This window comes from Papio anubis, chromosome 5 (genome assembly GCF_008728515.1).
Source record: "Papio anubis isolate 15944 chromosome 5, Panubis1.0, whole genome shotgun sequence".
Classification (NCBI taxonomy): Eukaryota; Metazoa; Chordata; class Mammalia; order Primates; family Cercopithecidae; genus Papio; species Papio anubis.
This window is the reverse complement of record NC_044980.1, coordinates 81,171,535-81,197,229: the sequence shown is the minus strand read 5'-3', so window position 1 is coordinate 81,197,229 and position 25,695 is coordinate 81,171,535. Positions and strand designations below refer to the sequence as shown.

Here is a 25,695-nt window from a genome sequence, read left to right as displayed (position 1 = left end):
ATGGTGTCCTTAGAAAGGGTGCTAAATTTTTATTTTTAAATCTTGCTTTCCTGGAATTATCTTTATTTTTCCCCTCATACTTGATTGATAGATTGGCTCAGTAGAAAATTCTAAGAAAGAAATAGGTTTGCTTGAGAATCTTGAAGTCTCTTGAGAAATTGGATGTCCTTTTGTTTTTCATATATACCTATCCTTCCCCTAGTACATACACCCTCTGGAAGCTTTTTCTTTTTATTCTTCTGGTTTCTGACGTTTTATCATTGATAGTGCTAAGTTCTAGATTTACCCTTTAAATCTGAAAACTCATGTCTTTTACTACTATTTTTGTTTTCTTATTTTTATTAAAATTAAATATGTTCCCTGCTCTTTTCTTTATTTCCGTCTCTCCAGCGGCAACTTCTTCTAGCTCTTCTCTGTTTGATGCTTACTTTTATATTTCCATGTACTTCCAAGGCTGTTCCTTGATTTTAGTTTTAAGCTTAACTATTGCCATTTCACTTTGGAAATAAGGATTAAGCACATATCTTTGGGCTGCCAGTTAACCACTGATCATTTTCTATTCATCTTCCACATATAGTAATGTCATGTTTTTAGAACAGTATTCAGTGTTTATGCCGTGATCATGTAAACACCACTCACAGATGAATAGTTAGTTGCCTTAATGTATTCAGAAGTATCAAGTAATATGTCAATTTCATCTTGAATAGAGTTCCTCCTGGAGCCCTCAGATAAGCCCCAGTCTAGATTGGTTGACCTTCCCACCTGATATGCACCTATTCCCCTGGTATCACTCATTATCATCTTCTTGGAGATTCTCTTTGCATCTCCCTCAAATTGGAACTCTTTTTCAAGATATTCTATGTCTACCTCCTACTTGGTTTACTTTCTGATTTTGGTGGAGCATATTCTTCAGTATCATCTTCAAAAAGGTTGCATGGGAACTACATTTTTTGTGACCTTGCTGTTTTGAAAATATTTTACATTTTCCCTAAAAATTAATTTTTCCTTTGGCTGAGAATGTAATTCCATGCTGAAAATTATTCCCTTGATAATTTTGAAGGCATTATGTTTTTGTCTTTGAAGTTCCATTCTTACTCTTAAGAACTGAGCTGCCAATCCAATTTCTCATTTATTTTCTTTTTCTTTTGAGACAGGGTCTCACTGTGTTGCCTAGGCTGGAGTACAGTGGTGCAATCACATTCTCTGTTTATTTTTTGTAGAGACAGGGTCTCCCCAGCTTGCCCAAGCTGGTGTTAACTCCTGGCCTCAAGGCTTCTCCTGCCTTGGCCTTCCAGAGTGCTGAGATTACAGGTGTGATCTGTTGCGCCCAGGAATCTGATTTTTTTATAAGTTCTGTTTTTTTCTTTGTGTTATCATTACCATCTTTTTTTAGCTAGCCACCTGGTGTGCTAAAATTTTATGATGATGTGCCATATTTAGGGTCTGTTTTCATCCCGTGTTGGGACTTTACCAGTCTATGAACTCAATGTTCTTGAGTTCTAGAAAATTGTTTTGAATTATTTTATTCGTATCTACAGCCATACCACCCTGGACACACCCAATCTCATCTGAATTATTTTATTGGTGATTTTTCTCTTCTCTATTTTCTCTCTTTCTGGAATGCTTATTATTCAGATATTTGATCTCCTAGACTGGTTTCCCAAGAGTGTTATCCTCTTTCTTGCATGTATATGTTTATGTTTATATTTTTATATTATTTGTTTTTCTGGGACATGTTCTTAACTTTCTTAACTTTTTATTGAGTTTATTATTTTGAATTTCTGCTATAATTTTTAATTTTCACAACCTCTTTTTCTTCTGTTCCACTACCCCTTTGATGGAATTCTGCTCGTTTTATGGTTACATTATCTTCCCGTGTCTGTTTAAGATATTAATGATAGATTTTGTTAAGGTTTTTTTTCTTTTGTCTGCCTAGTATCTTTTTACTCTGAGTTGCTTTTGTTTGGTTGCTGTCTTTCACGTTGAAGGCTCTTAGCTCTAGTGACTGATGTTTGCCTGTCCGTAATTAAGTGTGAGACACTAAAAAACTGAATGGAAGCTCTGAGCACATGGTGAGGTAAGTTGCTGAATCATCTGGATAGGCCAGAGATTATCTTTTTACCCTCTCGAAAGCATAAATCTCCATACTTGCTTCAGATGTGGGCAGATTGAACTGGTTACTTTTAAAAAGTACTGATTTCATTAGTACTTATTTTTAATACCTCCTATTATTACCCCCCCCCCCCCCCGCCGCTGCCGCGACCACCACACACACATTCAGTAACCAGCACTTTCACCCTAGTGTAGAGAATTATTTGTCATCTAACCAATTTCCTTATCCTTTTGTGGAGTTTTGCAGTGAAAAGGCAGATTTCTTCTTGGCTTTCCGATTGAGCTTCTTCATTCTGTTGAGCCTGCTTTCTAGCTTCCACAATTTTTTTGCTTTTTCTCTTACTTTATTCATGTTTCTTAAAACCAGATTCCTTTACCATCATTTTGGTGGGATTTAGGAAGAGACAAAAAGTAACTGATTTGCTTAATCTGTCTTAAAGACTTTTTTTTTTAGAGACATGGTCTTGCTCTGTTGCCCAGGCTGTAGTGCAGTGGTGTGATCATAGTTCACTGCAGCCTCTAACTCCTGAGCTCAAATGTTTCTCCCACCCCAGCCCTCCGAGTAACTGAGAGTACAGGCACGTGCCATCACAACTGGCTAGGTCTGGGAAGTCTTTTTTTTTTTTTTTGGGAAGTCTTAATAACTGCAGTACAGACTTTTAATCTTCCTGTTTTATCCATTCATCAACCCTGTGTTTGAAGGTACCTCGTATCTCCAGTACTTTTCCCAGGTTTCTGATGAACGAATTGGCTTTCTTCTTACTGAGTTCCTCCCCTTGCAGATCAAGTATAGCAGAGAAAGCTGAAACCTAATTGCTTTTCTCTATCCACTTAACATCTTCCAAAATTTTGTTGATTTCTTATTTATTTACTTACTTACTAATTTTTGTCTCTTTTTCTATTCTCTATTCTTGAGGTTTTTGACTTTTTTATGTGCCTTGCTGAGTTAGATTGTGACAATGAGCAGAGGAAATGCATGTCTTATGTCTTAATATTTAACCGGAGACTGTAGCACCATCTTTTAAACTTGTTAAGTGGATACCATTTAAAATATGTGACATAATTTGACAGTTCATCACCAGCATACTACCCTTCCGTTGCCTCTTTTGGATTGATTTAGGTATAATTTAGACTAGGAGAGCCAGAAAAAAGTCTTAAGAGTCAATATCCACAAAGTATGTAGTATACTGGGTAGAAATACTAATCATGTGTGTCAGTTGAGAAACATCCTTAGATATCCAGTGTTACAGTAACTCTAAGAGCAGTTTTTAAATTCAAGCTCATAAAATATTCCTCTTTAATTCTGTGGTATTAAATACGTGAAAATAACAATCAGAATAAAGACCTATCCCTAGACATCAAGTCATATAAAACACATGAAAAATATTTTCCCATGATAATTAACACGAGCTGATTATATGTCATGTTACTTTTTTTATACTTCAGTGAGTTCTCATGTTCTCCAAAATACTGCCCTTTCTTTTTTTTCCCCCAGAGACAAGGTCTCACTCTATCGCCCAAGCTGTGGTGCAGTTGCACAGTCCTAACTCACCGTATCCTTGAGCTCCTGGGCTCAAGTAATCCTCCTGCCTCAGCCTCCAGAGTAGCTAGGACTACAGTTGCACCCAGCTAATTTTTGATTTTTATAGAGATGGGATCTCACTATGTTGTCCAGGCTAGTCTTAAATTCCTGGCTTCAAGCTATCCTCCTGCCTCAGCCTCCCAAAACACTGGGATTACAGGTATGAGTCTCTGTTCCCTGCCAGTATTGCTTATTATTGAATATTCTTTTCTTCACTTTCTTCATGGCTAACACCTATATGGGAACACATATACTTGTTTTGCAGCTTTATTTTAATGTGATTGAGCCCTTGATACATACCTACCAGATAAGTTAGAAAAATATGCTTTTTAATAGCTATTCATATTGTTTATGTGAGTAAATTTTATGTTTCAGTTTACTCTCTAACGCCTAATAATGCGGGAGCAAAGGTCCCACACAGCCTTTAGCACTGGAACTGACTTTGCTTCGTTTTAAGTAATGCATTTGTGAAAGGCATCAAACAGTAACATCTCTGCAGGAATCCTGTAGCTGGCTGTCTCCCTATCCCAGAGAGGACAGAAAGTGCTGAAGAGCTTACAGGCCAAGCTACTTTCTGCCAGCTTTGATACTCCACAAAGAGGGTGGGGAAGGAGGCAGTAAAATTATGTGTATGCTTGGGTATGTGATTTTTTGTTGTTGTTCAAACCTGTGGCATGTGATGAAGTTACCTACCACCTTTAAAGGCATATAGGAGACCAGAATTAAATTCCAGATATCCAGATTAACGCCAGAAAGAAATAAGTTTACAGCCTATCTTTTATCTTTAGATAGGCTGGAATATAGCTGAAGTAACCCCTGTCTGGCTTCTCTTTGTTTTCTTATTGTATGTGCCTACTTATTAGTCAAACACATGTCTCCATGGATTACATAGGACAATAGCTTTGCTTAATTCCATAGTCATACATACTTCAGTTAATTCAGAAATTCTCTGCAGTTGTTACTGATGAAGTGTTCTTTGTTAAAATGGTCCCTAAATTAAATGGTCCCCAAAATTAAAATGGTCCCCAAATTAGACACATAAAACTTTAAAAATCAGTTCACTTTAAGGAAGAAAATTGTTTAATTTCCATGATTTTTTTTTCTTTCCCCCATCACTTATATGTGACATACATAGGACAGCAAATTATGCTTTCTACAGAATCTTAAAAGTTCTAAAAGCACAGGAATGACTTTTTAAAATTTGACACTAAAACCTTGAACCCTGAAACCTAGAACTGAGTCTTCTCTTGTCATCAGCTCTGCTTTCTGCTTCACCTGAGGTGTTCAGGCATCTCAGCCATCAGAGCTGCTTTGAATCTCACTCCTAAAGCCAAACTAATTCTCAGCTCTACTCTACTTTCTTTCTCATTTGTAATTCTAACCATTTTCTCTGACCAAGTCTGTGTGTTCCCCTTCCATTTATGCCAAGTTACATGTTATGGGGAAGGAAAAAGGTAAAGAAACCCTTGCAGTGAGGATGGAGTATTTCTAGTAAGTGTCTTTCCTGTATGATGGCCCATGAAGTCTTAGAGTCACTGTAGAAATGTGTACTGATTTTATGGATATGAAGCATATCGTTTTCACTTATGAAAAAATGAAAAGTAAAAAGGTAAAAATGTGGCTTGCAAAGCCCGAGGTCCTTCAGTGGAAGTAAAACTTTAAAGAATGAAAATATTCTACAATGTATAGATTTTTTTTTCCCAAGAACCTTTCTTAGAAATAAGCTGTAGCACAGAGAGTAATACTGAGTCAATTATGTGAATTTGAGTGAGAAGAAAGCTATTCTACAAAGAGTGATAAAGCTTCTCAGTAGTCCTATTATATTTGGTTAAAGGCCTGGATCATTAGTCACATTTCCACAGTGCTTGTATTTTACAATGTGGAGGTTTAAGGTACAAAACCTTATTATGTATGTTTTCATGGCTACGTTAAAATTTTAATTTTCTTTCATTGCCAGGCATACAAATTTTATGCAAAGCTAAAAACTGTGACTAGTTTAAGTTAAAATAAATTCTAAAGTTTTCTGGTTTAATATTCAGTTCTGTATGTAGATTTGTATATTAAAGGTCTACAAATGTTGCATTTATTTGCTGTGGGAAATAGACAACTACAACAAACTAGTACAACTTAGTCACCATTTCCAAATTCCTTCAAAGGCTCTAAGTTACTGTATTCTTTTATTTACAAAAGTGTTCTGCTTTAGATTAATAAGGAAAAACAAAACATTTAATCCTGAAGTAAACTGTGTAAGATTTCAGTTCTAGTGAGAAAAAGAATGAGACTCAGAGTTATTGAATCCGAGCCAAGGTACTTGTTTTATGTCGAAAACTTGTATATGGCATGTTATATCAAAGCCTGTTTGTTGTATGAACGTGGAGATTTTTTCGTGACATTGATGCTGTCGTATTACTCAGATTTCAAGACAAAAAACTAGAATTAAATAGGGATTTGGGGTAATAGGACATTATTTCTGTTTATTAATTTATAATTGAGTCTGACTTTGCTCTTTTAGCTGCAAAGTGATATTTTTTTTTCTGAAACTAAAATTTTGTTCTGAAAATAAAAATTTTTCTGAAACTAAAAGATAGTTTTATTTTGTATTTTAAATAAAGGTTGTATATTATGCTTTTAGAAATTTTTGGCTATTATTTCTCTTTACAGTCTGGTTAGGTTGAGGCTGGCTCTAAGCTTTTTTTTGTGGAATGGCGTTTTAAACATGCATGATACTTTTTTGCATATATCTAAGGGAATTTTAGGTTCTTTTTCTCTATAATTAAAGTAATGGAACTTGCATATCTAAGAAAGTATGAAAAATGTTTTAGTTTAAAATTATTTTTGTTAAAAAAATTTTTTTAACATTGGAAGATACAATCATATTATTTTTAAGACTTTTACTTAATAGGTCATTAGGATTAATGTACTTAGTTTTCAGTGTATATGTGTAATAAGTTCTTGGTATAGTTTGTAGGTTTCTTTGCAATGTAGAATGTGAAGTATAATGTATTTTGAGTATTTTAGTTGCCTTTTCTTATGGAAAAACAAACATGGAAGATTTGATTATTTGAATAGAAAAAAAATTAGGGATTTTATTTAGTAGCAATGGTCAGAAAAACAATAGAATCTTTTTTCACAGAACAGAAAAACTCAGTTTGCATAAAAATCACTTAGTTGAGTGGAAATATGTTCTGTTTTAAAGAGATAATCATAAATTTGTGAAAGTTTTTTGAGAAATCTCTGTGTTTATTCTTTAGGATACTATTTATCATATTTGTGTATTAGCAACAAAATATTTCTTCTTGGAATATGGGTCTATTTCTTTTCTTCTCAAAAGAGCATTGATAAAATATCTTTGAACAATCTCGGGATGTTAGCGTATAGACAGTGTTTTCTTAATTTGAGAATTGGGCCTTTAAAGCAGTTTATAAACTAAGTTGAAACATAATGGTACTTTTCTTTTTTTTTTTTTGAGATAGTCTCTCTCCGTTGCCCAGGCTGGAGTGAAGTCGTGATCTTGGCTTATTGCAGCCTCAGCCTCCTGGGTTCAAGTGAGTCTTGTGCCTCAGCCTCCTGGGTAGCTGGGACTATAGGCCACCACACCTGGCTAATTTTTTTTATTTTTAGTAGAGATGGTGTTTCACCACATTGCCCAGGCTGGTCATGTATTCCTGAGCTCAGGCAATTTGCTCACCTCGACCTCCCAAGGTGCTAAGATTACAGGTGTGAGCCACTGGACCCAGCCCATAATAGTACTTTTATAAGTATATGTTATTTAAGTTGTTATTCTAAATCTGAGAGAAATTTGCCATTTTAGACCTAAAAATTGAACCTGTTTATCATTTGGAAGCTTATCTTCAGCTTGAAGGTAAACCTCCTGAGGAAATTGTACTACCTGTCCTTGACTTTTCTTTCCTATTACAATTTAGTGTTTTTATTTCTTGATTTGTTGAAATGTTTTGGTGGCGCTTTCTGCTAAAGCATGCATGTGGGGTAGGTAGCTATTTTTAGACTTTGCAGTTTTGAAAGTTAATTTTATACTCATTCTGTTGTTGGCATTTGGTTGGTTATAGAATTCTAGGTTATCCGTATTTTTCTTCATAATTTTGAAGGCATTGCTCCATTGTCCTCAACCTTGAAAAATGCTATTAAGAATTACTTATGGCGGGCCGGGTGCGGTGGCTCAAGCCTGTAATCCCCGCACTTTGGGAGGCCGAGACGGGTGGATCACGAGGTCAGGAGATCGAGACCATCCTGGCTAACACGGTGAAACCCCGTCTCTATTTTAAAAATACGAAAAACTAGCCGGGCGAGGTGGCGGGCGCCTGTAGTACCAGCTACTCGGGAGGCTGAGGCAGGAGAATGGCATAAACCTGGGAGGCGGAGCTTGCAGTGAGCTGAGATCCGGCCACTGCACTCCAGCCTGGGTGACAGAGCGAGACTCCGTCTCAAAAAAAAAAAAAAAAAAAAAAGATTTACTTATGGTGATATTTAATCTTTTGCATATACCTAATTTTGCTTTATTGTTCTTCTGAGGAAACTTTTACAGTTGTCTCTTGGTTGTTCTTGTTTCTGAAGGTTCATGATGATGTACCTCATGAGGATCTTTTTTACTTCTTTGTGGTGAGCTTTTGGTAGGCTCTTTAATTTGGAAACATCAAGTTTAGAAAATTTCTTTGATTATGTCTTTGAGAATTTCTTCTCTCTGTCCCTCCACTCCCATTTTCTTTCTCTGTCTCACTTTTGTTAGTCAGATGTATGTTCTGGATTAACCTCTCATCAGCTTTTGTCTTTTTTTTTTTTCTTTTTCTTTTTTTTTTTTTTTTTTTTTTTGACGGAATCTTGTTCTGTTACCAGGCTGGCGTGCAGTGGTGCGATCTTGGCTCACTGCAACGTCCATGTCCTGGATTCAAGCAATTCTCCTTCCTCAGCCTCCCGAGTTAGCTGGAATTACAGGCACCCACCACCATGCCCGGCTAATTTTTGTATGTTCAGTAGAGACAGGATTTTGCCCTGTTGGCCAGGCTGGTCTTGAACTCCTAACCCCAGGTGATCTGCCCACCTTAGCCTCCCAAAGTGCTGGGATTACAGGTGTGAGCCACCATGCCTGGCCTTGTCTTACTTTTCATTTTGTCTTTTTGTTCTGCTTGATGGAACTTTTAATTTTTTTTTCTTATTTTTCCTGTCCTGTTTCTTGTTGATGCCTAACCATTCCTTTTTCATAGCATCCTGCTCTTATTTCAAAGATGCATTTATCTTTGTCTAGCTTTATGAAATATACATATCCTATGTTTATAAATACCTAAATAAAAATGTGTGTATCTGTTGCTGTATATATAGTTATATATCTAAACTTCATTCTGCTGCCTTTATCATCTCTTTTTTTCTTGAAGTTACTTTTTTTCTGTTGCTGATTTTAGCTCTTTCTTTTTTAAATAAGATGTGATGCTCTAATACAGATATTGCCTAACTATGACTTGCAGTATCTGGGTTGCAGCCTGTTTTTGTACAGCTCTTGAGCTAAGAATGGCTTTTTGACATTGTTAAAGTATTAGGGGAACAAAGTAGGCAGAAGAATATGCTACAGAGACTGCATATGGACCACAAAGCCTGAAGTATTTACTATCTGGTCTTTTATAGAAAATGTTTTCCAATTCCTTTTTTAATGTCTGAGGATTCCTTTCATTTTTAAGAGATGGCCATTAAAAGCTGATTGGAAGCTCTGTATATAATTAGGGCTTGGTTAGTTTCACTAAGGAATAACTTGGTAATACTAAAGCCAGCTTTATTTTAGGTAGCCCAAAGTGTCATTGTTTATTGATCTTTTCCTTGAGGCTTTTCAGTTTCTCTAGAGGAGAATCTCTTAATCTCCTGCCTGGAGTGTACAAACCTGCTACACATGTTTCCAAGGTTAGTACTGCCTTTGAGTGTAGACTTTCACCTGATCATCCTGTTTTTGATGCAGTTGACTAAATCTGTACTCTCCTGTGCCTCAGGTTCAGTTTCTTCAGAGGCAAAAATCTTAGTCTTCTGCTGGAGTCAGAGTGGTCTGGCTGCATAGAAAGAAAATCAGTGGAGAGTTGTGAGCGCAGTTGCCACTTACATAGAAGTCAGTGCACGCCACATCACTGCCTGTATACTTCTTAATCTTGTACCTCTTAAATTAAATTATCGAATCTTAAAGATTTAAACACAATCAGGAATGGTATCATTATCTGTTTGTATTGTATTGATCCATATGTTTTTGTATACATTCCCATAGTTTTGGTATTACATGTTAAATATTTAATTCAGTTATCTAGAAAACATTTAAGTTGTTGCTGAGAACTAGGATGATTTAATCTTTGATTTTCAAAATAACCCTGTGAGGTTGTGTGTGGTGGCGGCATTTTACAAATGAAGAAACTGAGACACGGAGAAATTAATTTTCATGTAGAAGATCACGTAGTTTAGTAAGAGTAGAACAAGAATTAAGCCAAACACTCTAGGTCTAGAGAATGCTTTCTTTACAACTTGGTCACACTATAGTTTAAAATAGTATATTGATTACATGGCAAGTGAATTATATTAGTAAGTGATACAATAAGTTCCAAAGAGGAAAAGAATGGCCTCAGCTGAGAAGGTAATGGTAAGTATCGTGAAAGATGTGGAGCTTTTGTTGAGTCTTGGATTAGGTAGGAGGAGGGAAGAGGGCAGTTCAGATGATAGATAATGATCGAAGACAGTGTAGTGATGACACTCAGGAGATGGTAAGTACACTATTCTGATTAAGGTGAAGATTTGGGGACTATGGAATGAAAACTTGAACATGTGGGTGTGGCCAGATCATAGTATTACATATGGGTTATTGGGAGATGGTGTTCTAATATGGAACTCAATAAATAATTTGGTTTTTAAGATTTATCCAGTATGCAATATGAAGTGAGGATGCAGTGATTATACCATTTTAGGCATTTGTGGTGTGAGACTGTAAAGCATTAGTGATAAGTGCAAGATCATGCTTCATGTCTGGATCAGGCTGCATATAATTTTGTTTTCCTTTAGTGTTGACATATTTTGTAATTTCAGTATTCTAGGATAACAAAGTGCAGTGGTAGGTGTAATTTTTGGGAAATTTTATTCTGATGATTTGGAACCACTTTTGGCCAAAGATACTATTTTGTTTTTCAGTGTAAGCAAAGAAGTTGGAAATTGTCTCCTTATAGATTCTAGTAAACATTTTCAGTAAAAATAAAGCAGTGTTTTTCAAACCTGGGTTTAAAGCATTTAGGCTATTAGAGATCATCGCTGTATCTTAAAAGCAATTCAGTTGTGGTTTTGCAGCTTGACTATATTCATCTTTCTTTGTCCTCTTCTAATATGTAAGCTCTTCGTTATAATGCCAAGAAAGAGATGGATGGACCTGTATTGTTTGATACAGGTTGAGCATTACAGTCCAAAATCCAAAATGCTCCAAAATCTGAAACTTTTCCAGTACTGGCATGACACCAGAAGTAGAAAACTTTACACCTGGCCTCAAGTGAGAGATTGCAGTTAAAATGCAGTCAAAATTTTCTTCACGCATAAAATTATTAAATATATTGTATAAAATTACCTTCAGACTGTGTGTATAAGATATATATGAAAGGATTCTTCTGATGATGAGAATGTTTTAATTCTTTACTTCTGTCAGGGCGTTCTATTTTGAAAAGATTTTATGTGTTACTGCTATAAGTACCACATTGACTTAGGTGCTATGTACAGTTTTTTAGAGGCAATATAATCAATTGTTAAGTGCACAGATTCTAGATCCAGACTGTCTAGTTTTAAATCTCAACTTTCTCTAATCTAGCTGTGATTTTGAGGTTTTTACTTTTACCTCTCTGCCACAGTTGTTTTTTGTTGTTGTTGTTTGTTTGATTGTTTTCTGAGACAGAGTTTTACTCTTGTTGCCCAGGCTGGAGTGCAATGGTGCTATCTAGACTCACTGCAACTTCCATCTCCTGGATTCAAGCAATTCTCCTGCCTCAGCCTCCCGAGTAGCTGGGACTACAGGCATGTGCCACCATGCCTGGCTAATTTTTGCGTTTTAGGTAGAGATGGGATTTCACCGTGTTTGCCAGGCTGGTCTCAAACTCCTGACTTCAGGCGATCTGCTCACCTAGACCTCCCAAAGTGTTGGAAGTTTATAGGCGTGAGCCAGTGCACCTGGCCCACAATTTGTTTTGTTTTGTTTTTTTAAGTTTTTTTAAGTGTCTGTAAAGTAGCAATAATAATATGGTTAATGTGAGAATTAAAAGTTAATTGGTATTGCCCGGCACATGGCAAGTACTAAATGATAGCTGTTATTTTCCATGCTTGACATAAAGTTTACGTAAAGATTGCTTTTCTAGGTTTGTTTGCCAAGCACCTTATTTTGTTTGTTTTGCGATTTCAAGGAGAACAATTTGGTGTATAATGGAGATCTGAGTTCTAGCTTTGGGCCACGCACTGATTTAACCTTGATTAAATCAATTTGTGTGTGTGTCGGGATGGTTCAGATAAGATAATCTCTTCAGCCTGTTTTAATAGATGAGCATGTTGAAACTTTGGCTGTGTTTGAATACTCAGTTGGAACTTGTTTTCTCTAAAGATTTTCGCTTAATACTAATGTGAAGTGGTGATCCCAGACATTTAGTTTTCATACTACAGATCAACAATAGCTACTAGTAAAATTCTCGGGTTTTAACTTGTTGAATTATTATGGATGATTCCTGTGTTATGTGTTTAATTATAAATGTAAACTGGTTTAACAGACATGCCTAATAAAGACAGTTCTCTAGAATAACCTCTACCCTGGCTTTTCATGTCACTGAGTACGTATTGCATAAAAATCTTGAAATAATCTTCTAGTAAAATTTGAGTGAGATAAACTAGAAATACATTCCCTAGCTATAACTTAGTATGTGGGTGCTCTTTTCCTTAATTTAAAAATGTTATAAACTCCACTTAGAAATAAATGTTGTAGTCAGATTTTATTGGAATCAAGTCCTATCAAGATCGTTGTGTATAGTTCCCATGAAGTTATTGTGGTTTTTCCTGAACTTTTCCTTCTGCAGCAAAGTTCTATTTTCATTAACTACACACTATTTTAAAGTAGAAGATGGTGGTGAAAGATCTGTTTGTGTCACCTTTGGATTTTTTTTCTTTGTCAAAGCAATGGCAGTATTGATTGTAACAGAAAATTATCTGGAATTTGGACTTGAAACAGGTAATAGTTTCATACAACTTTAAAAATCAATTTTGCTTTCTCTAATGCTAATATTTTTGACCTCAGTATTTAAGTTTTATATCTGATAAATATTTAAAATTAAATTTAAAGTGTATACTCTGTAATGTTCTAAATAATTAACCTTTATTATTCTTAATTAAGATCTTCTTTTTTTGCTTTTGTTTTAGCTAAGTTTTTAATTAATATGTTTTCCAAAAATACTGTCTCATTTTTTTCCTTACAGTTAAATAAGTTTCTGTAATGCTAAAGTTTACTCACATAGTTAAAGAATTAATGCAAATTTTATGCACACTCATGGAATGTACAAATATCAAAGGGATGTTTTCAAAGCCTGTTCCTGCTAATAACCAAATTTTATTGCGTTATGGCATACTAATTAACACATGAAAGAGCTAAGCTAGTCACTTCAACATTTAAGATGCTCTGTTTTCTAGCATTTTATTTCCACAGAAAGATTCTATATTTCATATCTGTGATAAGAGTAATCTGTTTTTGTTTTTTTTTTTCCTACAGGGTTTACAAATTTTTCAGACAGTGCGATGCAGTTTCTTGAAAAGCAAGGTTTAGAATCTCAGTAAGTCTTTGAAAAATTAAGCATTATTTAAATTTAACATTTTATATTTTTAATAAAGCAGCATTTACTATAGCTGTTTTAAATTAGTAAAGAGTTTTAAGTTGGACTGTCACTTCTAGAAACATCCTTACTCATAATTTTTATGACTATATAAAGTTAGTATCTTTCATAGAATTCTTATATAAATTTGCATTTCTTAAATTCATCTCCCTCAAAAGATTAAATTTCTATCCAAGTTATATATCAATTCCTTGTTGAATGTGTAAGTTAGGTTGTTGTGACTGCGACTAAAGAGATGCCTCATTTAGTTTACAGTTCACCAGAATCCATTATAGGTACTTGAATAATAGCAATCTTTTTGTAGAAATTTGCTTTGTTTTACTGTTATTGTTGTTTGTAACATAATTGATTAGAAGAAAGGAAATTCTTCGAAAGCTAATTATAAAAATTTATCAGCTTCTTTGAAAATTTTATTTTTAGGAGTCCTGTTTCAAAACTTACTTTCAAATTTTTCCTGGCTATTTTCTGTTCACTCATTGGGGCTTTTTTGACATTTCCTGGATTACGGCTGGCTCAAATGCATCTGGATGCCCTGAATTTGGCAACAGAAAAAATTACACAGTAAGCGGAAAATGTACATAAGCACATGCAGATAAATATATGTTTTCCATCTTAATGAAGGTATAATATTGTAATGTAATCATAAATTATTGTATTGAAAATTAATAAATAACTATTTGATGTCACATTACTTCCTCTTTCAACTATAAGCAAGTTTCTTTTATTTGCTTCTAAATTTTAAGTCTTGTATTTAAAAAGATACACCATCAGTTACTAAATTTGTCTTGCCTGTTAAAATGAACATCTCAAAATTTATGTTCTTTCTAATTCAGGGGCTTACATTGCAATCTCTACAACTAAACTGAGGCTCCATAGAAATTTCTCTTAAAAAATAAGATCATTTTACTTTAAAATATTGTTTTAAGTTTTTATATGAATCTATTTAAATTAACTTTTTAATGTAAAATTTTATTTAAAAACATTTTAAAACTTAAAGTTGTATGTAAGAGATGTTTGTTTTCCTTAAGTTATTGACCTGCTTATTGACTCTTATTAAAATAATACATTATTTTGGAATTGTTAATACTCTACAATGTTATATGTTGTACATTACTTCTAACTACCAAATTCTATTTTAGTTCTGAAATTCTACGTTAGTTTGGACAAGTCATATTTCATCTTTATATGTAGTTCAAAGCCCATTTACTGTATTCTCTGTGGTTGTCACAGATTTTTTTTGTTGTTGATGTAGACATCTTGGCAGAAAGATAGGTTTATATCTACTTCAACTCATATTCAGATCAAAGTTCCTGTCTCGTCGTTTTGTTTTGCAGTAGAAGCCCAACTTGAGAATATTTCATTTTGATATGTGTATTTATAATCATTAAGTTTCTCTGGGTGATCTTATTTCCTAACATTTCTATTCTTTAAAACCTATTTTTAATGAGGCTGAGTCTTTAGTCTTTGCACATTCTTGTCTCTGTTACCTATGTCATTTCCCTTTAATTTAATTTTGACTGTCTTTTTTTTTAACCTCACTTCCATTTTTCTACATATGCTTTATACGTGTGTTTACCTATTGTCACCTTCCACTACACACTCCTTCATCCTTCTTTTTTTTCTTTTTTTCCTTCTTTTACTCAGCGTGCTTTTGGCTACATCCTGCCTTTCTCCCACCACCCGTCTCCCTAATGGCTTCTTTTAAGACAAAACCTGGTTCTCCCCCTCCTCTCTACACACACACTTCAGTCCACTAACCCCAGTGTTATGATTTAAATAAGCTGAAAAGGGTGGGTGGAGGGGAGCCCTTCACAAGCTACTGAAACCGCTGTGGGCTGCTCCTTGATACTAGAGTGTTCCCTAGCAACACTGCATACCTAATACTGCTTCTTTCTTCCCCACATCCGATGGTTTACCCAGGCTGTGGGATGAAAGAATCACTTTATAAAAACATTTAAAGCATTTAGTGGTGGTTGGGGGTGGAGCACACATTTTAGTGCCCTTTTTAGTAAAATGTGGCTTCGTTTTAAGATTTTTTCCCTTTGGGGATTTGGGATTTTATTTTCAGTTATTGCAGCCCCTCATTGTGTTGTAGCACTCTGCCTTGATATAAGGGTGTGGGCAAGCTAGTTCTGTTGTGAGAATAACATGACTGGCACAAAGAGCAGCATTCTCTTCACCCCCATGGCCAGGCACTAGGACCTGTTTTCATATCAGAGGTTAGAGCGAGAGTTCTGCCTTTCCCTGTCAGGTGTTCATGGCTTCCTGACCCAGCCCTGTTCACTCACACAGATCCCTGTCATTTGCCTGTGTAGTAATACTTTAAAATGTGGTGTTTGTGTGTATTTTGAATCCTCCAGTTTAGCTCTTAAGTGTGGTTGATAATGAAAGCAGTTTATGGTAATAAAATGTGTGAAGAATTTGCCTTTTTTCTAAAATAACAAAAATGTTCATCAGCCATCTGTCTCTGTAGGGTACAAACTTGGACAATTAACAATGAAGTTATAGTGCAGACCTGAAACCTTTGCTGTATTAGGTATATTGCCTTGTCAGGAGTAATGCAAATTTTTTTGAGATATATATATATATGGGATAGGGAAATTATTTCAAGTGTGTTCATACTCATTCAAAAAGAAATTAAAATGTGGAATCACTTATGATTTTAACAATGGAAATTAAAAATTATACATGATCATTACACATTGAAAGGTTCCTCAGTTGCAGGTTGTTGGAGTAGGTTCCATCTGCCATATGCCTTCTAGTCATATGGACCTGGCTAATCACTATCATTTACTTGTAGATAATGAGGAGACACTTTGTTTCATTTGCACTAGAAAGTATCAGATGACTCTTCTGTACTGAAAATCCATTAGATTCATTGACTATCTAAAGTTAGAATCATTAAATACCTGCTTATTAAATCAGGAATAAAGTATGGGATTACTAAAGAATACTAGAATAGAAGTGAACAAATCTGAATTTTAGTCCTGTATTTACCTCTGGCCTGTTATTGCCAAGAGCAAGTCATTTAACTTTTCCGCATCTAAATGTTCTCATTTGAAAAATTAAGATAATGACATAATATCTCACAGGCTCAAATCAGTGTTAAATCATAATGATAAATATAAAATGATGGTGACAGTAGTACCGTAAGTAGTAGAATATTGCAAATAAGTTCCTACCTCCATTTTAGTAAGACCCAAGCTTCTGTAGTTTATTAGCACATGTTGTTTCTGAATTTTTATATTTATTTCTTACATATTTTCAGAACATTACTTCATATCAACTTCCTGGCACCTTTATTTATGGTTCTGCTCTGGGTAAAACCAATCACCAAAGACTACATTATGAACCCACCACTGGGTAAAGAAAGTATCCCTTTGTAAGTATGGGCATTTGAAAGCTGATTTTTATCACCAAAACTGCTTTACTAAATGTTATTTACTGTATTTGTTTTTCAGTGATAAAATCAGGACACTGTATTTTTCAGACATTAATAGGAATGCTAAAAGATGTGTTAGAAAATTGAAGCTACAGAGCATCATTTAACATTTTTGTGATCTTTATTAGTTAATGTTAATGTTTATTACTTTGCACTAATATTATCTTATACACTGTTTTTTTTCTCTTCTTTACGTCCAGTCATCATCATTTTTCTGTTGTCATTGTGCCTATTGTTTAGATACTTTCTGGAGTTCTTTTGTTTTAATTGTGAAAATTATGGAGAAAAAAAGTAGTGTAAATGGAAACTCATATACTCAACCCCTATATTTGACAGTTGTTAACATTTTCCATATTTGCTTAATCCATTTTTTATTTTGTTTTTTGATGAAGCATTTTTGAATTAAATTAGAGACATAGCAGTTTTATCCCTTCATACTTTAGCTTGCACCTCTAAAAAAAATAAGGATATTTTCCTATATAACAATAATATCATCATACCTAACAAAATTATCTAATACTAATACCTTAACATTATTATCTAATACTAGTTTATAGTTCTATAGTTAGGCAACTATATTTTAGCAGAAGATGGTGAGGAAACAAACAGTTTATTAATAGGCGTTAATAACTAGACTTGATATGTTAGCCTTGTAGAACTGTTAGAGTAATAGAAAGTTTCAGACAGAACTGGTCCAAACTCCAGCTCTCCTCCTCACTAAAATCTTTGCTTGAGGCAGATTACTTAACCACTGAGCCTCTGTTTCCCCATGTGGAAGACGAAGATAATAGTATCTACCTCACAAGGTTATCATTGGAGTAAATGAAAGAACACATGTAATGCAACCAGCTGGAATTAAGTGCTTAATAAATGTTCTTTTCACTGCTTTGCCTCATCAGAATTAAAATAGAAATACTTGACTAGTCGTTGACTCTGCAGTGTACCTTTTATATTGTGTACTTCTTTTAGATCCTGGTACCAGTTTTTCTTGGAGTATATATAAAATCAGTGATGACCATGATAATTTTTCTTTTTAGATTTAATCCTGTTGAACCCAGGAAATAGCCACTGAAAAAGTAATGCTTCCCCCCTGCCGATATACACTAATTACCTTAATGGTAATTTTAACTTGACAGATTCCTTAAGTATTGAAGAGTAATTCTAAGGATCCTAGGGTTCTAGAAAAATCTCAGAGAAACTGCTAATTCATATCTTTGATACTGAAAGCATTCCCAATCCTTCCTTGAAATTTGGTCGTGGAAACTGGATTTCATACTCCTGTCATTATGTTCTCTGATTTTATATTTGCCTTAGTTAAATTGAGAAAATAAGGAAACTAGCATTTATGATACACTTATACCAGTTATTATGTGAGATATTGATACTTTACATATTGTATCTTTTTATGGTAATTGTGCATATGTTGTTGTTCTCATCCTGTTTTATAAATGAAATAACAGGCTCAGAGGTTAAATAATTTGACTAAGGTTATTCAGCCAAATCGTGTGTACATAAAACACTTGGTAGTTATACCAACATTCACTTCCCACTTCCAGTCTGATTAAATTACATGTGGATTCATTAGTAGTGAATACTTTATTTAATGGAAATGGGAATAAGGAACTTTTCCCTTGTGTGTATATTAAATTATAGGAAAAATGTGGTTTGTACATAAAGACCTGAGGTTCTCTTTCTATGGTTTTACCTCTGCTCTCTTTTATTATTCTTTAATTTGAATTCATGGTTATTAGAGGCAGTTTTTAATTGTTGTTAAAAATCTAAAGTGCATATGGTAGATTGTGAAAAATGGCTTCCCATCAAAGAGGGTAGGATGAAGGAAAAATGAAGTGACAGGTTCTTCTGTCACAGACAAATTGATTTGTGGAAAGGTCTTTGTAATCAGAAGCAAAAAATATGGTATAATGTAGTTTCAACCCAGAAATGTATTTGAGTCCATCATGTGTTCTGATAAAGCATTGAAAAAAAATAAAATATTGGTAAACAGAGTCCATGTGTGCTTATAACCTCATAAAAAGAGCACAGCATATACAGGAAAGCTCAGAATGGCATCAGGAATTTAGGGTGATTTCTTCTGCCTGTGCTTTACCTGTGTACTTTAAGCCCCTCCTCATGCTCCTTCTTGAGATACTCTATCAGATCAATTTTTCAGATATTTATGATGATACTGAATAATCTAATTAGAAAGTACTATTTAATGACTATTATCCTAAATCCTGAACCCATAAACTGAGCAAATAATTTTCTAGTTCACTACCTTCTATTCCTTTCATTCACATTACCTGTTATCCTCAAAGGCTGTGAAATAGCTGTCTTCAGGCTGCTCCCAGTTAGTTGTCCTTGTTGCACAACTGGAGGGAGCACAGTATTGTTTATAGGTCCCCAGGAAAGGGTCAAGGCTGTGGGTGGGCTTGTGTCTTATGTACTGTTACCCTCACATGATGGCTCCCTAATCTCATTGTTCATTGTAGTGGAAACATGTTGATAAAATGTTACGCCTTTATCTTTCTTAGCCAACAGTGCATTTCCATTGGAATTTTATGTCCATGTCCCCTCGTGACTTAATAAAAAGAGAGAGTTTATAAAGTAAAGCCTTTGTCCCATCCCCATTTCTTAACTCCATTTCATTAACAGTTCGAGCAAAATATTACACTTCAAATTTTCCTATATTATAGTTTTAGTTATGAGGTTTTTTTTTTTTTTTTGGTAAATATTTTCTCATTTGTTCTTCTTTATATGCATCCATTCTACCTCATGTTCTTACGAATTTCAGGGAGACCCTTCTCAGTTCCAGGTTTTACCTGGCAAATCAGTCTGTGCATTACAACGGTCATATTAAGTGCCTGGTAGGTACTAGATATAAGACTAGATGCCAAGGGTGGTCTAGTCACTACATTCAAATTACTTGCAATGTATTTCTTCATCAGAGCAGAAACCCATGGTCTTTTAAAAACATTAAACACCAAAAGGACATCAGAAGTTATCTCTTCTTTCTAAAATTCTTTAAGCAGCCCTCATCAGTGATCTGGTTTCTGAAACGATGTCGCCTCCCGGGTTTACGCCATTCTCCTGCCTCAGCCTCCCGAGTAGCTGGGACTACAGGTGCCCGCCACCTCGCCCGGCTAGTTTTTTGTATTTTTTTTTTTTAGTAGAGACGGGGTTTCATCATGTTAGCCAGGATGGTCTCGATCTGCTGACTTCGTGATCCGCCCGTCTCGGCCTCCCAAAGTGCGAAATGATGTCTTTACGTTATGTGTTTTCACCTAGAATCCTAACCTTAAGTTTGAGGAATTGCTTAGAACCGAGCCAGCTTCAATGCATAACAAGTTAAATGAATTGTTGTAGAGGAATTTCAGGCATCTGATATCTTCATAATGTATCAGAAGTTTTGATTTTCCAGTGGTCCCAAGTGAAGGCTCAGCAGAGTGGAAGATCCCATGCAAATAGGTGTATGATCAGGCAAAGCTGTACCCAATGATGTTTGGTGATGGACTTGATTAGTCCCACAGGCAATCCCTGCAGTTTTCTTGCTTTCCCCAACTTCTCTTTTCATGTCACAGCCAGTTTTTATCCATGGAGGAGGGTATATAGAGAAAAGGGTATCATGTATTGCTCTACTTTTTTCTTCTAGATACCTGTTAACTTCTTATGCTTTCATAATACATTTATCTAGTTCTGTTACTCAAGTGAAAGTATTATACAGATAAGTCTATGGCAGAGTCAGATTCTTTTGTGTGTCTAACTGTTACTAAGTATAGACTTCTTATATTTTATATGGTGAGCATTAACATACAACAAGCATGCTAGCATATTGTTGTCTTTGAGAGCACTATATCAACTTTTTGATCTGTAGAATGACAGAAGCCACATTTGATACTCTGCGACTCTGGTTAATAATCCTGCTGTGTGCTTTGCGGTTGGCCATGATGCGTAGTCACCTGCAAGCTTATTTAAATTTAGCCCAAAAATGTGTGGATCAGATGAAGAAAGAAGCAGGGCGAATAAGTACAGTTGAGCTACAGAAAATGGTAAGTTTTATATCCTAGTCAAAATGAAAAATAGCAAAAACCACACTCTAAGAAAAAAGAAAAATATTAGTTTCCTTTAGTAGATAGTATTTCAACCCGTCTTATTCTTATTGTAAATAAACAAAACAATCTTAAGCTAACAGATATTAAAGAGACCTTTTTCTGATTTTGGTGCCACGTGAAGGAAGGGGTCTTAATTCTTCTTCCTGCCTTAAGTGCTTGGTGTCATACAGTGGGTGGTACAAAGCTGTTTTATGCCTAATATTGCTAAGTGGGACCCTTCTAATTGATTTGAAAGACGTTATAACATATTGTCCAGACTTTAAGACTTAAAGAGTAGGAAATACTACTTTTAGTGGCTACATTTATTCATTTTAAATGTACTTGAATATGAAATGTAAGTATTTAATTTATTTGAGGCTTCCACAGAAGAAAAGGACAAGGAATCCATCTGCCACTATAATGGACCAATAACTTGATTGTATCTTTCTTTAAGAGAGGTAGTTTTAGCTACCTCCTTTTATTATTATGATTGTTATTTTATTTTTTTGTAGAGACAGCATCTCTCTGTATAGCCCAGGCTTGTCTTGAACTCCTGAGCTCAAGCAATCCTCCTGCATCACCTCCCAAAGGATTGGGATTACAGGCTGAGCCACCATGCCCAACCAGCTCCAATTTTTTATTCACCTCCATAGTTAGAGGCATTTATTAAGATTTAGACAACTTTTTTCCTGTTTTACCTTTTATATATTTTTATATTTTCCATAATTTGACTTCAAATATGTTCATGTAGAATGGGGACTTAATTTTTTATTTATGAGGGATTTATGCTCATATGTGACTCTGCCTACTATTGTTATTTAGTTGGATATTTTAGGTAGATGCCCTTACATTTTGTTTTATCTTTGAAATATGAGTAAATGTATACCATTTGAATCTTAGTCATTATTTTCTCCAATATATATACATCATTTAAGAATTATTTTTAAGGAATCTATTTTAATGTTCTCACATTCTAAAACCTTGTCTTCAAATTGAGCCTTCCCAGAGTCATTTTGGGGACATTTAGCATTGACATTTAGCTTCCTTCTTGTGAAAGGATTATCTCTTAAACATTTTGGTATGACAATTATATGAAAGTTTAATTCACTCCTAACATGTCAGTTGTATTAGACACTTAAGAATGTTGTTGGTTGCAGGTGGCTCGAGTCTTTTATTATCTTTGTGTCATTGCACTGCAGTATGTGGCGCCTCTGGTAATGCTGCTTCACACAACTCTGCTTTTGAAAACACTAGGTAGGCATGCCCTGGCAACTAGGAAGCATCTTTTACTTTCTACCTATAATTAATAAGGCTTTTTGTCACCAACAAAGAAATGCAACTCTTAAAATTGTTTCTCTTTTTAAAAGCTGTAAAAAAGAACCATGGGAAAGTTTTAGCTGTGGAAGGTGATTTATCATTTTCATTTTGAAAACTCAGACCCATGGTTTTATAACTTTATGCTTTGTCTTCAAGAATTGTTTACTAAAGGTTAAGTCTCAGATTTACCCAGTAACTTTAGTAAGCACTGTTGATCTTAGTTACTTTTGTGTTATAAGAGAATGATTTAAGGTTTTGTTATTGCCTAATATTTCTATTATTACAAGGCAATTATAAACTTAAATAAATTACAGAATGCTATGGTAAGTTCTAGTTTAGATAACTTACATTGAAAGGGTGAAGATTTCTCAGTACAAAATTCTACAAGTCTCTTCATTAAGCTATCAAGTCCCCATGTGGTGTTATTCAAGAAGTATCTATTACTGCATTAATCATTTCCCCTTTTTTGGATCAGGCAATCAGCCACTGTTAGGGTTTAAGAAACCCAAAGGAACTAAAAGTATTATTTGGCTTCATGGATTTAGTGGGTGTTATAGACCTGATGATAGGTGTAGGTGCCCTGTAAGAATCTATGGAATGTAAAGGGATAAGTAGTTCAGTTGTAAATTAAGTGACTCATATCCTGTCCACTATAGGAAAGTATATGATGAAAAAAATTTCTGGAAGCTGTTAATAGGTTTTCATATTGAAATCATAGATAATTTCTGAGAAAGGAATTTATTTTAATATTCTAGAAGTAGAAAATATTTCTCAGAAGTTTTTGAATCTGTCCTTGTCACTCCAGTAGAGTTAGCTGATTCATTTCTTATACAATGAGGAAATTGTTTTTGTTGTTTTACCCATTTTTAGTGCAATTAATTAAAAGTATATCAGACTTTTTGCTTTTATGTGTACCTTTACTGATGAGGCCAGATAGTCTCTAGTCACGTTAATTTTTTAGGGATCTAGAAGGATTATTATTTTACTTTATTTTCAACATAAAATGATGTACTATGCCTCTAAACTTATTGTTAATTTCAAATATAGTAAAGATCTTTTTTTAGTGAAAAGCTTTGTAATTAGTTACTCTTCAAATTGTATTTGTGTCTTCGATTTTCTAGGTAATCATTCCTGGGGAATTTATCCAGAATCTATCTCTACCTTACCAGCGGATAATAGTCTACTTTCCAATTCTGTTTACTCTGAATTACCATCAGCTGAAGGGAAGATGAAAGTAACTGTTACGCAAATAACAGTGGCACTGAGCAGCTTAAAAAATATTTTTACTCCTCTTCTTTTTCGAGGACTTCTGTCTTTTCTGACCTGGTGGATTGCTGCTTGCCTCTTTTCTACAAGCCTTTTTGGGCTTTTCTATCACCAGTATCTGACTGTGGCATGAATCTCAGTTAACAAAAAAGCATATCCAAATCACACTTTAAATTCAAATATTTGTGCCCTTAAAGGGCTGATGAAAACCAGAAGAAAGCAAATACAATGGGGAAAAAATCAGAATGTCTTGTATTAAATGTTTCCTCTGTATTCTCAGGGTGAATTAATGTTGTAATATTTAAAATTACAAAATAGATTGTTAACTGTTACACTGTGGCATTGGAATTTTAACTCTTTGTATTTACTGGTAGGAGAGGGCTATCTACAAGGGTAATATTTCTGATTACCCTGGTTTACAGAAACCTCCAGCAGTCTTTGAAACATCTCACATGACTCTAGTTACTGATTGCTTTTAATGCTATTATGGTACTGTTGATAGTCATAGTGGCTGCCTATAGAACAATCTTCAAACTGAGCCATGCTTTAGGAGAGGGAAAGGGGCTAAAGTCTCTTCTGTTGGTAATATATTAGTTACTCTTGAAACAATAAAATCCAACAGAAAGGAAGAGATAGCTACTGTATATTACAGTAAAGAAAGCTGCATAGTTATTTTAAATTTAATGGAGATGAATATGGTTAAAATATATAACTACTGCTGCTTGAGAATAGCAAGAGTATTGTTTTAAAACATATTCTACCCAACTTGAGAGTTCTTTTAAAATGACTGGCCATATGAACATTTGTAGTCTTGCCATTAGGTTTGGACCTGCCATATTTTATTTTATTCTACGATCCTAAATAGTTCCTTTTAATAGGCTAAAAATATTTATCAATACTGATCAGACTTTAAAGAAATTACTTTGTAAACCTGCTGACTACCTGTATGTATTGTATATATATTATATATTAAATATATAATATATTGAGATTATAAAAGATGAAAATATTGAATCCTTATAATATTTTAAGTTGCAGAATGTATGTTAAAAAGTGACTTGAATGAGATGTATTTGTATCTAGAAATTTTATTTCTTTTTGGAATGAGATTAAAATACATTTTGAAAGTTCAGCAGAGTAAGCAATTTATCTGTATTGCCTATGTGTGAGTGTATTTAAAGTTTTATGGACGCTTAATAATTTCTCCCAAATTAAAATTCTTTTTCTGTCATTTCTGAAAATCAGAATCTTTCCCTCCCAAATCAGGTCTACAGGTATCATGTATGCCTTGGTTAAATAGGACTCATTTTAAATTTGTAGTTTCTAGAACAAGAAATATTTTTGTTTTACTGGCCAAAGTTGAGATAATTTGAATGAAACATTCAAGGGAAATGAAAAAAAAATAAAACTCTTTTTGATTCTTTTTACATCTAAAGTTTAAAATGAAGGGTCAAGATTGTAAAATGTATAAGAGATAAACAAAGGTAGTTTTTTTCTCTTTTTAAATAAATGAATAAATACTTTTCCATATAACTCTTAGGAGGCTGTCTTTATGTTTCAGTGCTGTTACCACTGTTGAAAGCAAGTTTGAAACCCTTCTTTTGGAATAACTTTCAGGGCTTAAGGTTCACATTCATTTGAAAATTTTAATATAGCAAATTCCTGTCTTTGGGTGTAGATTTAAATATTTTGGAAATAGCCATGTTTTAAAAGAAAAGGAATGCTTATACACTGCTGGGGATGTAAATTACTTCCACTCCTATGGAAAACAGTATGGAGATTTCTCAAAGGACTAAAAATAGAACTACCACTTGACTGAGCAGTTTCAGTATTAGATATCAATCCAAATAACAGGGAATCATTTTATCAAAAAGAGACCTGCACTGATCTGTTATTGAAGCAGTATTCAACAGTAGCAAAGGCATGGGGTCAACCTAAGTGGCCATCAATGGTTGATTGGATAAAGAATATGTGGTATGTATGCACCATAGAATACCATGCAGCCATAAA

At 34.4% G+C, this 25,695-nt stretch overlaps 1 protein-coding gene across 13 annotated transcripts in view; it reads left to right on the top strand.

Annotated features, from left to right (window-relative positions):
• TMEM161B (transmembrane protein 161B) overlaps positions 1 to 24,815 on the top strand; it is a 73,390-nt gene extending 48,575 nt beyond the window's left edge. For 5 of the 13 annotated variants that reach the window (XM_021939543.2, XM_021939540.2, XM_003899908.5 and 2 more), the window contains 7 exons: positions 12,766 to 12,917; positions 13,452 to 13,512; positions 13,993 to 14,133; positions 16,841 to 16,954; positions 20,886 to 21,060; positions 22,260 to 22,356; positions 23,541 to 23,925. In XM_021939543.2, coding sequence (XP_021795235.1) covers positions 12,766 to 12,917; positions 13,452 to 13,512; positions 13,993 to 14,133; positions 16,841 to 16,954; positions 20,886 to 21,060; positions 22,260 to 22,356; positions 23,541 to 23,818 — 1,018 coding nt within the window. In that variant the 3' untranslated portion in view covers positions 23,819 to 23,925. Of the gene's footprint in view, positions 1 to 12,765; positions 12,918 to 13,451; positions 13,513 to 13,992; positions 14,147 to 16,840; positions 16,955 to 20,885; positions 21,061 to 22,259; positions 22,357 to 23,540 lie in introns of all 13 variants that reach the window. The other 8 variants (XM_021939547.2, XM_021939546.2, XM_021939545.2 and 5 more) reach the window with 5 other exon arrangements.
• Positions 24,816 to 25,695: the final 880 nt, after the last annotated feature.